Here is a 14,580-nt window from a genome sequence, read left to right on the forward strand (position 1 = left end):
TCAGGTGATGAGAGAAGCAGTATACCCTCAGCGTAGCAGTGCCAAAGGCAATCTCAAAGGGCCAAGACAGGCAAGAAGATAGAGCAGAGATGGTGTCCATGCAGAGGAGGGGAAGAAAAGACAAGAGATATGGGAGAAGATAGTGCCTGTATAGAAAAGGGGAAGGAGAGAGAAAAGGCAGGAGATAAGAACATAAGAAGTTGCCTCCGCTGAGGCAGACCAGAGGTCCATCCTGCCCAGCGGTCCGCTCCCGCGGCGGCCCATCAGGCCCAATTGCCTGAACAGTGTCCCTGACTAATTTTGTAACTGCCTCTAATCCTATCCCTATTACCTACCTTTACTCCTATCTGTACCCCTCAATCCCTTTGTCCTCCAGGTACCTGTCCAGACCCTCTTTGAAGCCCTGTAGCGTGCTCTTGCTTATCACATCCTCCGGTAGCGCGTTCCATGTATCCACCACCCTCTGAGTGAAAAAGAACCTCCTGGTGTTTGTTCTAAACCTTTCTCCTTTCAATTTCTCTGAGTGCCCCCTCGTACTTGTGGTTCCCCGTAATTTGAAAAATCTGTCCCTGTCTACTCTTTCTATGCCCTTCATGATCTTGAAGGTTTCTATCATGTCTTCTCTAAGTTAGAGAGTTGCGCGGGGACAGAAATCCCACCCGTCCCCACCCGTCCCCGCCAAAATCCCACCCATCCCCACCCGTCCCCGTGAGGAATCCCTCCGTCCCCACCCGTCCCCGTGAGGAATCCCTCCGTCCCCACCCGTCCCCGCGAGGAATCCCCTCCGTCCCCACCCGTCCCCGCGAGGAATCCCCTCCGTCCCCACCCGTCCCCGCGAGGAATCCCCTCCGTCACCATCCTTCCCTATAAACTTCAGAAATAGTTATTTTATTTAATTATGCTACTGAATTAAAGGCTCTGGTAGAGACCCATTTACAAATAAGCAAAGAGACTATTAATTTGGAAATATTAATTGGGAAGAATACATACTTTGTAAATGGGTTTCTACCAGAACCTCTAATGTAAATATAAAATATAAATACTCAGCTGATGAGAACCCACAAACTGTCAGCTGAGGACTTCCTTTGCAGTTGGCCTGGGGTCCCTTTTGCCAAGCTTGGCAGGCAGCAGTAGCGTCCCTGAGTCACAGATGCTGGCACCTCAGTGGCTCATGGATGCTGCCAGCAACTGCTGCGCTTGGTGGAGGGGAGTTCTGACCATCTCTAGAGGAGGTCCTCTGCTGGCGGTGCTTGGGGATCCCCACCAGTCACAGCAAGGGCCAACAAGTACTTCAACACTGTAGAAATAAAACCAGAAATGCATTTCCTTTTCTTTTGAACACAAAACAAAGATATCTGCCATATACATTTCCCAAGGCAGATGACTCTATGCAATGTCACCTCGGTAACAAAATACAAAAATAGACAAATACACCCCCTCCCTTTTTACTAAACCACAATAGTAGGTTTTAGCACAGGGAGTTACGCTGAATGCCTCGCGCTGCTCTCAATGCTCATAGGCTCCCTGCGCTAAAAAACAATATTGCGGTTTAGTAAAAGGGAGCCATAGTGCAAAATATAGACAGCAGATATAAATTCTCAAAACAGACACATTTTGATCACTAAATTGAAAATAAAATCATTTTTCCTATCTTTGCTGTTTGGTGATTTCATGAGTCTCTGGTTGCACTTTCTTCTTCTGACTGTGCATCCAATCTTTCTTCCTTTCTTTCAGCCTCCTGTATGTTTCCTCTCCTCCAGACCTCATTCTCTCCCCCAACTTTTTCTTTCTGTCTCCCTGTTCCCCCTTCTTTCTGTCTCTCTGTCTGCCCCCTTTCTTTCTTTCTCCGTGCCCTCCCCCAAGCCACTCGGTTTGCTGCCACCGCCATCGGGGAATAGTCCCCAAGCCACCGCTGTCCCAAGCTTTCCCTGCAGAAGCGTCGCGCTGACCAGCATTCCGCTCCCTGACGTCAATTCTGACGTAGGAGAGGAAGTTCCGGGCCAACAAGGCATTTCTCCTCATTCCATCCAGCCTGAGCCCCATCTCTCCTTGATCCAGCATTTCCCTTCTGTGTCTGTCAGAATTACCATTCCACCTATTTTCCAGCATCACCCTTCTTTGTGTCCATCTCACCTATATCCGTATCTCACCACTTTTTCAGAATCTTCATTTGTCTCTGTCCTTGTCTTTACCCCATATTCACCATTTGCCCTTTCAATGTCTTTATCTCCCCCCCCCCCACACACTTTTTCAGCATTACTTCTATGTCTCTATTTCACCTCCTCTTCATGTCCCCTCTGTATCTCTATCCTTATTCAGAAGGTCCTGCTTACCCTTTCTCTTCTTTGTGTCACTATCTCCATTTTCAGCTTTCCCCCCTTTTCCATTGTTAATGCACCCTGTAGCCAGAATCTTTCCACCCTCCCTCCACTCCGGCCCAGCCCAGTATGAAATATTTCCTTTTGTTTCTCTCCCCTCTCTCTTCTCCTCCCTCACCCACGAGTCCTGCATCTGGCCCTCTCCCTTCTACCTGCACCTGGCAACACCCCCCTGCTCCGCGGCTCTCTTAAGCAACTCGTCAGCAGCGGTGATCAAGACAAGCTGCCGACATCGAGGCCTTCCCTCTACGAGTCCCACCTTTGTGGAAAAAGGAAGTTGAAACAAGCGGGACTCGCAGAGGGTAGGCCCCGACGCCAGAAGCTTGTGTCGATCGTTGTTGCCGAAGAGAGCCGCAGGTAGAAGGGAGAGGGAGATAGGAAGGCTGTAGAAGCTCCGGAGCATGACACCTAACCCGGCCAGGATGATTTCTTTTTCAGGCTGCTGCTGCCGCTGCCGCTGCCATCCCCTACCCGAAATGACAAAAAACAGCCTAATGCCCGCGTCGGGAAATAGCCATGCTGAGCAGTGAGCTCAGCACGTACACAGATGAAAGCCTTGCTTGCTGATTGGTCCGGCGGCACGGTGGGGCGGGGCCGCCGGACCAATCAGCAAGCAAGGCTTTCATCTGTGTACGTGCTGAGCTCACTGCTCAACATGGCTATTTCCCGACCCGACGCCAGACTTGCATCGCCAGACTTTAGGTAGGTTGTTTTCATCCCCGTGGGAGTCCCGTGGGCAAGGGGGCGTCCCCGTGGGAGTCCCGTGGGTCAGGGGGGCATCCCCGTGGGAGTCCCGTGGGCCAGGGGGCGTCCCCGTGGGAGTCCCGTGGGCCAGGGGGGGAACCCGCGGGATCCCCGCGGGACCCGCGGGATCCCCGCGATCCCCGTTCCCGTGCAGACCTCTACTCTAAGTCTCCGCTTTTCCAGGGAGAAAAGCCCCAGCTTCTTCAGTCTGTCAGTATATGAGAGGTCTTCCATACCCTTTATTAGCTTAGTTGCTCTTCTCTGGACTCTCTCAAGTACCGCCATGTCCTTCTTGAGGTACGGCGACCAGTACTGGACACAGTACTCCAGGTGCGGGCGCACCATTGCACGATACAGTGGCAGGATGACTTCCTTCGTCCTGGTCGTGATACCCTTCTTAATGATGCCCAACATTCTGTTTGCCTTCCTTGAGGCTGTGGCACACTGCGCCGACGCCTTCAATGATGTGTCTACCATCACTCCCAGGTCTCTTTCAAGGTTACTCAACCCTAGCGGTTATTCCCCCCATTTTGTAAGTGAACATCGGGTTCTTTTTCCCTACATGCATGACCTTGCATTTCCCTATGTTGAAGCTCATTTGCCACTTTTTGGCCCACTCTTCCAGCGCTGTCAGATCTTTTTGGAGATTTTTGCAGTCCTCCTTGCTTTCAACCCTGCTGTATAATTTGGTGTCATCTGCAAATTTAATAACCTCACATTTTGTTCCTGCTTCCAGGTCGTTAATAAATATATTGAACAGGAGCGGTCCCAGCACCGACCCCTGCGGAACTCCGCTCGTGACCCATTGCCAGTCTGAGATGGTACCCTTGGAGGGGAAGGGAAGGGAAGATGATCATGCCTATGGATGGAGAAGGGAAGGCAAGAGATAGAAACTAGACAGATTTGAGAAGGAGGAAGAAAAATTGAAGAAAGTTAAATGTGAACCATGGATATAGGGCAAGAAGCAAAGGAGGATCAAAATGATTAGAAAGATAAGATCACCAGACAACAAAGGTGGTAATAATGATTTTAATTTTAATTTTAAAAGTTAATGTGCAAGCCTGAAATCTTTTGGTAGGCCTCAGAGCTTTCTTGTGGCCCTTTATGTAAAAAAAGGTTGCAGACCCCTGAGCTAGGGCTTAGGGAGTTTGGTCCTCCATGTGAAATAACCGGGTCACAGAACCCAAAATTGTGCTTTGATTTTTACCTTTAAAGTTCCCCTCCACTTAAATAGCTTGGGTGTCTGCCAGCTATGACAATCTGCATCCCCATTATAGAAACTGGCAAAGGAACCACCACTTACCCCCAAACATCTGTCTGTGCTGAATAATGGGCAATGAAGAGGAACCAGGCCTGAACCTTGAAGGTGAAGCATTAAACTCCCAAGACCCTTTCCTAGCTTGCAATCCTCCACCCTGAAGGAACCTTGACACAAATAGAATTTGAAGGTGTGTGTGTGGGGGGGGGGGGGGGGACAAGATGGCATCGGAATACGACATGTAAATGAGAGATCCCAGTTCTTTGGATAATTATTCTTATACGCTGAGAGATTGGAGAAACTGGGTCGCTTTTCCCTGGAGAACAGGAGACTTAGAGGGGATATGATAGAGACTTATAAGATCATGAGGGGCATAGAGAGAGTAGAGAGGGACAGATTCTTCAAACTTTCAAAACATAAAAGAACAAGAGGGCATTCGGAAAAGTTGGAAGGGGACAGATTCAAAACGAATGCTAGGAAGTTCTTCTTTACCCAGCGTGTGGTGGACACCTGGAATGCGCTTCCATAGGACGTAATAGGGCAGAGTACGGTATTGGGGTTTAAGAAAGGATTGGACAATTTCCTGCTGCAAAGGGGGATAGAAGGGTATAAATAGAGGATCACTGCACAGGTCCTGGACCTGTTGGGCCGCCGCATGAGTGGGCTGCTGGGCACGATGGACCTCAGAGGTCTGACCCAGCAGAGGCATTGCTTATGTTTTTATGCTACCTATAATCTTGGTTTCTTCCAATGCCAAAATGAAGAGAGTCAGAGGGTTATCCCTCCACCCGGCCCTGCAACCTCATCTCTATGCCAGACTGTAATAAGAGCTTATACAGTCAATGCAGCAATAGTGGGGCGATTCTGCTACTGGGTTGAGGGAAGAACCCAGTCAGGACAACGAGTTTTCGTTGAGCTCAGGAGGACCCAATCCACCTCCAGCTCCAGGAAGAACAAAGGATGATTTGCTGCATATGGTCTCGGGAGTTTGCCTGGAGAAATGCACCAAAGTCTTGCGTCTAACCCGGAAGAGATTGTTCTATCTACTCCGATGCTGAACACAGCATCGGTGCTTTCTGGAGGAATATCGTTGGCAGAGTCAAACAGTAGTGAGGGTGAGGAAAGCCAAGGTCCAGTTGTGACTGGTGTTGTGGCCATTGGAAATCTGGAACCCTTATCCCCCCTCAAGTGGTTACTTGGGACTCACTTTAGACTGCCATTGAGAACTTACACTTGGTATGTGCTAATTTTGTTTGTTTCCTTAAATCTTTCTGCTAGACAGCAACAAGTTGAGACGGTGACTCAGCAACATACAGTTGCCTTAAAAAGAGTAGAAAAATCCTCTATGGAGATGAAAAATGTTGCTGTTCAAAAAGTGACAGGCAAATCTTTAATTATGAGGAAAATTGAGAATCTGGAAAATCAGACGAAAAGTTTAAATTTGAGAATTTTGAATTTCCCTATTTCCAGATTTATGATTCCCCAAGAACTTTTCGATTACTATCTTAAAGATTCCGGAGTCTAATGTTCCTCCATTACAGAAGATTTATTACCTGAAAAAAATTGCAGAAAAATCTTAAGAAGGATAAGAAAGCGTTGGACGTTTCTGCATTGTTGGAATCATCTGAAACAGAACTTTCTGGGCAACCAACAATGTTGGTTTCTTTTGTGTTCTATCAAGTCTCCTATTTGGGAGAAAGAATGTCTCAAGATGGAATTTCTTAATTATCATCGAGCAGTTATTTCATTGGGAGCAGGTATCAGTTGAGATTTCTTTGTAAATGTTTCATAACTTACCAGGGTAAGAGAGATATTTTTTATGACCCTGCTCAACTGCAGTTTTTTCTAGAGAGTAAAGGAGTCTCTATGACAACCCATGGTGAGCCATGGTAATCTGGGTCTAATACCGATATTTTTTAGATTCCTGCTCTACTTCTTAGGTTAATTTGTTTGTATACATCCAATTCCCATGGGGTTTTTTTTCTCTTTCTTGTCCCCCCTAAAGCAGTGGACTATAATTGAGTTTTTCATTTTTGTTATTGCTTGCTTTTCAGAGTTTGCATTTTGAATTATTAAAAATTAAAGAGGAAAAAAAGAATTTGAAGGTAAACAAAGCTATCCTGCTACTGCCCTTTGTTACTGAGACCTTCCCACCACAAAAAAAACACTTATTCATCCCTCCCCGCTTATCATCCCTTCCTTCCAGACTGGTCTATATTGTGTGTTGCACCTATTCCTAACAGCTCTGGCCAGCTTCTGAAAAACATCCCTTCACAACTGACCTAGGAGGAGGGGTGCTCGGGATGGGGCCCCATACTTGAGCCTTAAATGCATCAGAGGTGTCAGAATTGGTAGTTATGCTCATAAATGCACTCAAAGGTATTCTATAAAGTTTATTTAAAACATTTATATCCCACTTATCCCAAAATCTATGCGAGTTACAACAAACATACATAAGCATAAATAAACAAACAGCCAAACATATACACATTAACAAAAAAACATTCTAAAACATTCTTATAGATTTCCTAAATAAAGAAATAACTACAAAACTGTAGTATCTCCCCTATACACTACCAAAGGCTTCCTGAAAAAAAAAAATCTGTGAGGCACCAAAGAGGCAGAAAAACTGAAAAATTCAACCAATGCCTAAAAATTGTGAGAGCAGTGGTCCAGTGGACACCAGTTGCTTCCAGCAGATAAGGAGAAACAGAAGAACAAGTTCAGTAGAAAGAAACTCTGATGTACATTCTAAAGATCTGTATGAAATTTTTAGAAAAATTCTCCAAGTTGGCAAGTGTGAGTTGCATGATCCATCTGCCTGATGCCATTGTAGCTCCTGTCAACACAAGTAGTACTAAAAAGAAACAGACATAAAGGCTCTGTAGCAATTCTAAAGGTAAAAGTTGCTTTCTCAAAGCAGGCGGTCATTTTGAATTGCAACATGGTCTGTCTTGTGGCCAGCCCTTTGTGTTTTAGAATAAGCAGCAAAAATCAAACAAATGGTTCCAAACTCTGAGTCTGACCAGAGATTGTATTAAGTCTTAGTGCTTTGATGAAAGTTATTTCCCTTTTAAAATTGCTATAAAGCATCAAATGCAATAAAATGTAGTACAAGGGAACCTAGTTATTCTTGAATACTCACCATTTTGAATCCCAAATAAAAACATTCCCGAGCTTTGTTGGGAAGAAGCAGAAGAGTTTTGTAGTTGGCTGATAGCGCTTCCTGGGTTATGAAACAAAGCAGCCTGCTGATGCGGAGGAGAGGTACTCCTTTGAAGTCCTGCCATGTTGTTTGCGGAGGAATAGATGGCAGTTTGCTCCAGCTCCTGCTGAGCTATACTATTCTGCAGGACAGACATGGAAGCTGCAGTGATGAAAAGGGTGACCTGCTGATCCTGAGAACTGGGAGAGCCTTGGACCATCTGGATTTGTGGTGAGTTGTGGAACATCGTGGACTGCTGCTGTTCAGACTGGGTGGAACCTGAATTCTGAAGTGAAGAAACAGAACTTTGATCTTGGAATTGCATTGACTGCGGCTCCTGAGTAATCTGTGTCATATTTTGTGGGTGAAAAAGTACTTGGTTCTGCGGTTCCTGAGTTACTAGAGGATTTTGACTTCGGTTAAAAAGCAAGCTCTGTTGATCCTGAGAAGCCAATGTAGTCATTGCACTTTGATTACCAAACAGAATATTTTGTTGTTCTTGGGATGGAGAATTATTTTGCATGCCAACTAACGAATGCTGTGACGGAAAGATTGATCCTTGTTGGTTCTGATTAGAAGGAAGAGACTGAAACAAACTCTGTTGAGATGACTGCTCTTGCTCTTGGGAAAGCATGGCGTTTTGCATGAGGGGCATTTGTGGTTGCTGTTGGAAAGCAGTTTGCTGTTCAGTGCTAGCAGCTGTTTGAAGTGGGGAAAGGGGATTCTGGTTTGTAAAGAATGACAGCTGCTTTTCTTGAGAGATAGAGTTCAATGGGCTTTGGGAGAGAAACATACTTGTGGACTGAGAGTCTGGAGGAAGAGATGAACTTTGTATCACTCCAATATTGTTCTGAGACTGAAACACAGGCGCCTGCAATTGGTCTGGGGAAGAGGCAGGATTCTGACTGTGAAAGAGAGATCCCTGAGTTTCTTGAGATTCACTAAGGGAGTTTTGCGAGTGGAAAAGTGGAGCTTGTGAATGAGGAGACTGTTGCATAAAGTTTCCAGGTTGAAGAGCCATCATTTCCCCAGCTTGCTGGAACAGTCTACCCCCCTGCTGCTGCGTTCCATTTGTCTGGACAGCTATCATCCCTTCAGTTGAAGAAAAAAGGTTAATTTGGCCTTGATTTTCTCTGTTGTGCTGCATTTGAACCATGGTCTGAAACATATTGTTCTGGATCTGCTCCGATTGTCCTGAAGTCTCGTCACCACTTACAGGAGCTGATGTGTGATAAATAGTAGAATTTGTGCTGGTTAATTGCTGCTGAGCAGTGCTGGAGTTTTCATTCCCAGAAACAGGAGAAGAAAACATGTCACACTGCATCTGCATGTCTTCATTTGTTGACAATGCACTCATGATGTGGGAGGGTTGCTGGTAAACAGAGGATTGCTGGATGTTTCTGGTTTCTGGAGCAGATCCTGGGAACAGTTCTGATTGGATTGGCCCTGCTGTTTGATGGATGCTTTGCTGCATTTCCAACACAACAGTGGCAGCGGTCTCCATTGCTTGCTGCTGTTGATTTGATAATGAACTCTCTGCTTGTGAGAGAATGCCTTCAGTTCCCCCAGACAGAACATTATCTGACCTGGAATGGACTGCAGTATCAGATGAAGAAAACAACCCTGATCCTGCACTAGTTTGAATCTGACCAACCTGAAACATTCCTGCATTCAACTGTTCTTGTGTCATCGACTGCTGTACATTTTCACTATTACCCGATACAGAAAACAAGACTGATGATAACTGTTGCTGAGCTTCTAAAACTTGCTGAACCAGGTCTACATTTGCACTGCTGCTATTTGAAGCATTAGCTGTAAAGCTGCCAGCTTGCATTTGACGAATAGTATTCTCTAATGGACTCAGGTTCTTAGCGGTTGAAAAGATACTGGAAGAAATTTGTTGTAATGTTTGTGCTTGCTCTTGTAAAGGTGACTGCTGTGAAGTGTCGGTCAACTGTGACAAAGTAACCACAGATCCAGTCGACTGTGAGGCCTCCTGGCTCTGAAACTGAGCAGCTTGCTGCAGTAAGACATCACTATTCTGCAGCTGGTTGGAAGGAGCTACTGCTTGAAAGGAAGCAGGCTGTGAAATGTCTTGTGTTTCTGGCTTATACACGTTTGCTGTCATCTGTGTTTGCTTGTCCCCATCAGGAGGATGAAAAGATCCACTGGTTGAAATGCTTTCACATGTTTGTTGAGTTGATCCAACAACTTTTGCTGTCTGGGGAAAAAGAACAAACAACAATCCTGAATGAAACTTCTGAATGATTCACATCACTTTTTTAAGTGTGAGCATTTGAACTAGGTAATCTTTGTCGTTTGTGATACAAGAATTTCTCTTCGCTTTTATGAGCCACTTGCTAGTGCTATGGTTCAGAAAACCATCCCTACCACTGGAAAAAAGTTTCCCCCCCTTCTGATTTCCCCTATTATTGCATGTGTCATACTGAATGGTTTCTGATCTTTAGGATTAAATAATTTTTTTATTCAGGAACATTAAAAAAATGTACAAACAAGCATCAACAACAATTGAGAACAGCCTAGTACAAAAACCAGAAACAGTCAATAACATGATCTCCTGTTTAAGAAAGAATTCCCATTCCAAGCTAAATTCACAAAGAATGGTAACAATTTCCATACAATGTACATCTTTTTCATAAAATAAAAACTTTGTGTTTTACATTGACAATATGCGTGGATTTTATCATCAAGAATAAGTAACTATACCACAGATTATATCTTTCCCAGAACCCTCTACAAACTTCTCCTTCCCTATTAAATGAAGGATAGTTTGGCCAACTGTTGTGATTCTGAGGGTCCTAGGCTATCCTTACATTGAATTCTTTTATTATAACAATCATGGTTAATCCTTGGGTCTTATTTTGGCTCAAAAATCTTGTTTTATATTCAAGTATATATGGTATGTTGATGTGTTTTACTATTACTGTGTAACACTGAGTCACTGTGAAGGTTGAAAGTTGGAGGATAAAAGTTGCTAAAGTAGTGTGTATATGTACAGCCATTTCTGCATTTGAAACCCTTTGAAATGCCTTATAAAGTGACCCCTTTAATGTGGTGAATCTTCACATGCCTCTCCAAGATTGATGCTAGCTGGATGCAACATCACCATGATGACTAGAAACATCATAGCAGATAAAGGCCCAATGGCCCAGGTGCCTGTCTCACACTTTCTTGAATTCAAACACAGACACTGAGACTATTTCACCCTTTCTGTAAAAAAGTATTTGGTTAGATTACTCCAGAGACCATCATCTTTTAACTTCATCAAATACCTTCTCAAACGCAGTTAACAGTCAATTAAGAAAAACTGGACATCTGTCAGTGAATTATATAAAGAACTGTCAATTATAAAAACCTATCATCCAAATAAGACACACCTCATGCGGATTTATGCCTCCTCTCCTCAAAGGATACACATTGAGATTTTTAGTCTATCCCCATACACCTTATGATGAAGACCATGCACCATTTTAGTAGCCTTCCTCTGGACTGAATCCATCCTGTTTACATCTTTTTGAAAATTGTCTCCAGAATTGTACACAATATGCAAAATGGAGTTCTCACCAGAGTCCTATACAGGGACATAAATGCCTCCCTTTTCCTATGCACCCTAGCATCTTTCTAGCTTTCACTATCACCTTTTCAACCTCTTTGGCCACCTGAAGATCATCACATACTATTACACCCAAGTCTTGCTCCTCTTTCGTGCACAAAATTTTGTCACCCCCTAAACTGTACCATTCCCTCTGATTTTTGTAGCCCAAATGCCTGACCTTGCATTTCTTAGCATTAAATCTTAACTGCCAAATTTCAGACCATTCGTAAAGCTTCACTAGGTCCTTCCTCGTGTTATTCACACCATCAGGGGGGTCGGCTCTATTGCAAATTTTGATATCAACCACACAGAGGCAAATCTTATCTAATCTAATATAACACACAATTTATTAAATTGCACTATAGCAAAAAGATTCAAGGCAATTAAAAGAGGTCATAAAATCTACGGGAAAATACAATCAATAATTAAAATATCAATGAATATTAGAAATCGTATAAAAGAGATTTCAAATTTTTACAAAACTTTAAGTGAACAGATAGATTATTCCAAATTGTAATAGCAGCATCTTGAGCTGCTGTTTATACTGTACTCCTCTAATCTGTGGATTATGTAGTAATAAAGTACCACATAATCTGGTGGTGCAAATGAGAAAGTCTGTAATATACGATGAACTTAATTCGCCTCTCAACTGATAACCAATGAGATTTTTATAAGCTAATGCAACACTTTCATATCTTTTAAGACCAAAAATTAATCTAACCACAGTATTCTGGAGTAACTGCAATTTTTTGATCAGTTTTGATGTTAAGTTCAAATATAAAGAATTATAGTAATCAAGTTGAGGTAACCAACAGTGCAAAATGATGTTCAAAAAAGCACGACTTCACAAGCCTAAGTTTCCTCATAATATATCAAATCTTCCTCCATAAATTAGAAATTTGATCTTCAAATGTAAGAGAAGAGTTTAAAGAAAACCCCAAACTTTGGATGTTTCATTTATCTACTTGCATGGTAGTACTTGGTTGCAGAGTAAGAAATGAAGAAACATTAGATAGTGAATTGCGAAACCAAAGAACCTTCGTCTTACTTGCATTTCAACTTCAATTCTTAGCTGAAATGTCCTCCTTGTTTGAACTTAATGGAATTAAAAAATATATATCACCAACATAGGATAACATACAAACTCAAACACACTTTTTGCACAGAAGAGCCTTGTGGCATTCCACAGAAAGAAGCCCAGCTCCTAGAAAATATTCCATCCTTCAGCACGCTCTAATTCCCATTTACTAAAAAATTGCTAAACCAATTAAATACAGATCCACCTATAGCCAACTCATTCAGGCCTCCTTTTACTAAATTGTGATTGCGGTTTTTAGCACAGGGAGCCACGCTGAATGACCTGCGCTGCTCATAGGAACTCTACAAGCGTCGGGAGCAGGCTCCCTGTGCTAAAAACCGCTCTCGCAGTTTAGTAAAAGGAGGCCTCAATATGTTGATCAGCAAAATATGATCAACTGAATCAAAAGCTGCATTTATATCGAATTGTAACAAAACAGATTGATAACCTTGACTTAATTAGTTGTTAATGTTAGCAATAGCAGTTCTGTACTGTGTCTGGGTTGAAACCCAAACTGACAGGAAAAACCATCAATGAACCTTGAAAGCTGCTTATTCACTAATGCTTCTAAAATAAGCAATTAGTCTGAAGATAGAAGTCTGTGATAAGTCACCATTCGGTTGTTTAGGACTAGGACTGATAACAGGTTGTTAAAGAAAAGTAACAACCATTAAATTATAGCATCTGAAATCTTAGAGACCCCGCCCACCGTAATTGCGTGCCGACTGACAACTTGTTCGTCCTCTGCCACCACGAAGCGGCGGCGCTGCTGACCCCGCCCACCGTAATTACGTGCTGGTACATGCTTTATTTATTGGCTCTCTTTGCGGCGCACGCCAAAGGAGCGCACCTAAGGAGCAGAACCTGCTCCTTAGTGTGCTCCTTTGTGCGCCTCCCATGGGCGCCTCCTTTTCATTTTTATTTTTTTCTAACTGCAAGTTATTTTATCTCAGTTTGCTATTGTTTCTTCAACTAACAATAGCAATGTCTTTATCTCAATTTCCAATCCCTGTCCACTGGGGCCGTCGACCAGAGGCAATTCATTTCATTATCCCAAACTCAGCTCCACAACAACGTAATAACTTAATTAATGATAAACCTTTGACTGCTCCCCTGAAAACTTTACTAACTTTACAAATAGGTCTCTTCAAATCCAGATCTCTTAAAACAAAACACTATCTGATTCACGATACCATAGTAAAACATAAATTTGATCTCCTCTTTATAACCGAATCCTGACCACCAGGTTTTACTTACCAATATAATCATCGCCAAGGAAAAAAAGGAGGTGGCCTAGCTATTATTTATCGTTCTACCATACAGGCTAATTTTGAATTTTCTTCAGGTAATAGCTCACTGGAATATCTAGAGGTTAGGCTTAAAACATCACCTTCAATAGATTATTTGCTTTTATACCTTCCTCTCCCAATTAGTGTTCAGTCACTCATACATCTCCAATCTACTATTCTGGAATTCTGCGTTTCTTCCATCCATCCCATTATCTTAGGTGATTTTAATATCCATTTCGACGACACCAGTAATGCCTCCACCTCAGAAATTCTTACTTTTTTAAGAGACCTTGATCTTGTGCCATTAATAACTAACCCTACTCACATCGCCGGCCAAACTTTGGATATGGTACTAGCTCAAGCTTCTCTACACAACATCTTTCAAGTTTTTCCTACCTTACATGTTCCTTGGTCAGATCACTTTTTAGTTTCTTTTCAACATCAAATCTTTGATCACAGCCAAAAACAAAAACCTAAAACAATATCTTCCAGGAACCATAATAATTTGGAAGCCGACACTATTGTGTCTAATTTCGACCTTACCCTACACAAATTATCTAGTCTCTCAATCGACGACAAAACTTTAGAATGGAATAATTCTATTACTAAAATCCTAGACTTACTCGTACCTGTTACTACCTTTACTATTTCCCCACGCAAATTGAAAAATCCATGGTATTCAGCTAATTTGAACCTTATCAAAACAACTACGCTCCCTTGAACGTAAATGGAGACGGAAAAAAACACTTCAATCTTAACAAGTTTAAGGAACATGCAGCATATTACAAATCTGAAATTAATAAAGCAAAAAAAGAATATTATTCCAAACTAATTAAGAAAGCAAAAAACACATCTGTACTCTTTGCAATAGTTAAATCTTTAACTTCTAGGAAAAAAGAAACAACAAAAATAATCAAGTACCATCAGCTTCTTTGACTGGGTGACGAGGAAGCTGGATGTTGGTGAGTCCCTGGACATCGTCTACCTGGATTTCAGCAAAGCATTTGATAGC

General features: G+C 42.8%; 1 protein-coding gene across 5 annotated transcripts in view; it reads right to left on the reverse strand.

Annotated features, from left to right (window-relative positions):
- The window catches only part of NFAT5 (nuclear factor of activated T cells 5), a 383,347-nt gene that overhangs the window by 48,850 nt on the left and 319,917 nt on the right, over positions 1-14,580 (reverse strand). For all 5 annotated transcript variants that reach the window (XM_033941877.1, XM_033941880.1, XM_033941878.1 and 2 more), the window contains one exon: positions 7,526-9,806. In XM_033941877.1, the coding sequence (XP_033797768.1) occupies positions 7,526-9,806 (2,281 nt within the window). The remainder of the gene's footprint in view (positions 1-7,525; positions 9,807-14,580) is intronic.

The sequence above is a fragment of the Geotrypetes seraphini genome, chromosome 4 (assembly GCF_902459505.1).
Source record: "Geotrypetes seraphini chromosome 4, aGeoSer1.1, whole genome shotgun sequence".
Taxonomy (NCBI): domain Eukaryota; kingdom Metazoa; phylum Chordata; class Amphibia; order Gymnophiona; family Dermophiidae; genus Geotrypetes; species Geotrypetes seraphini.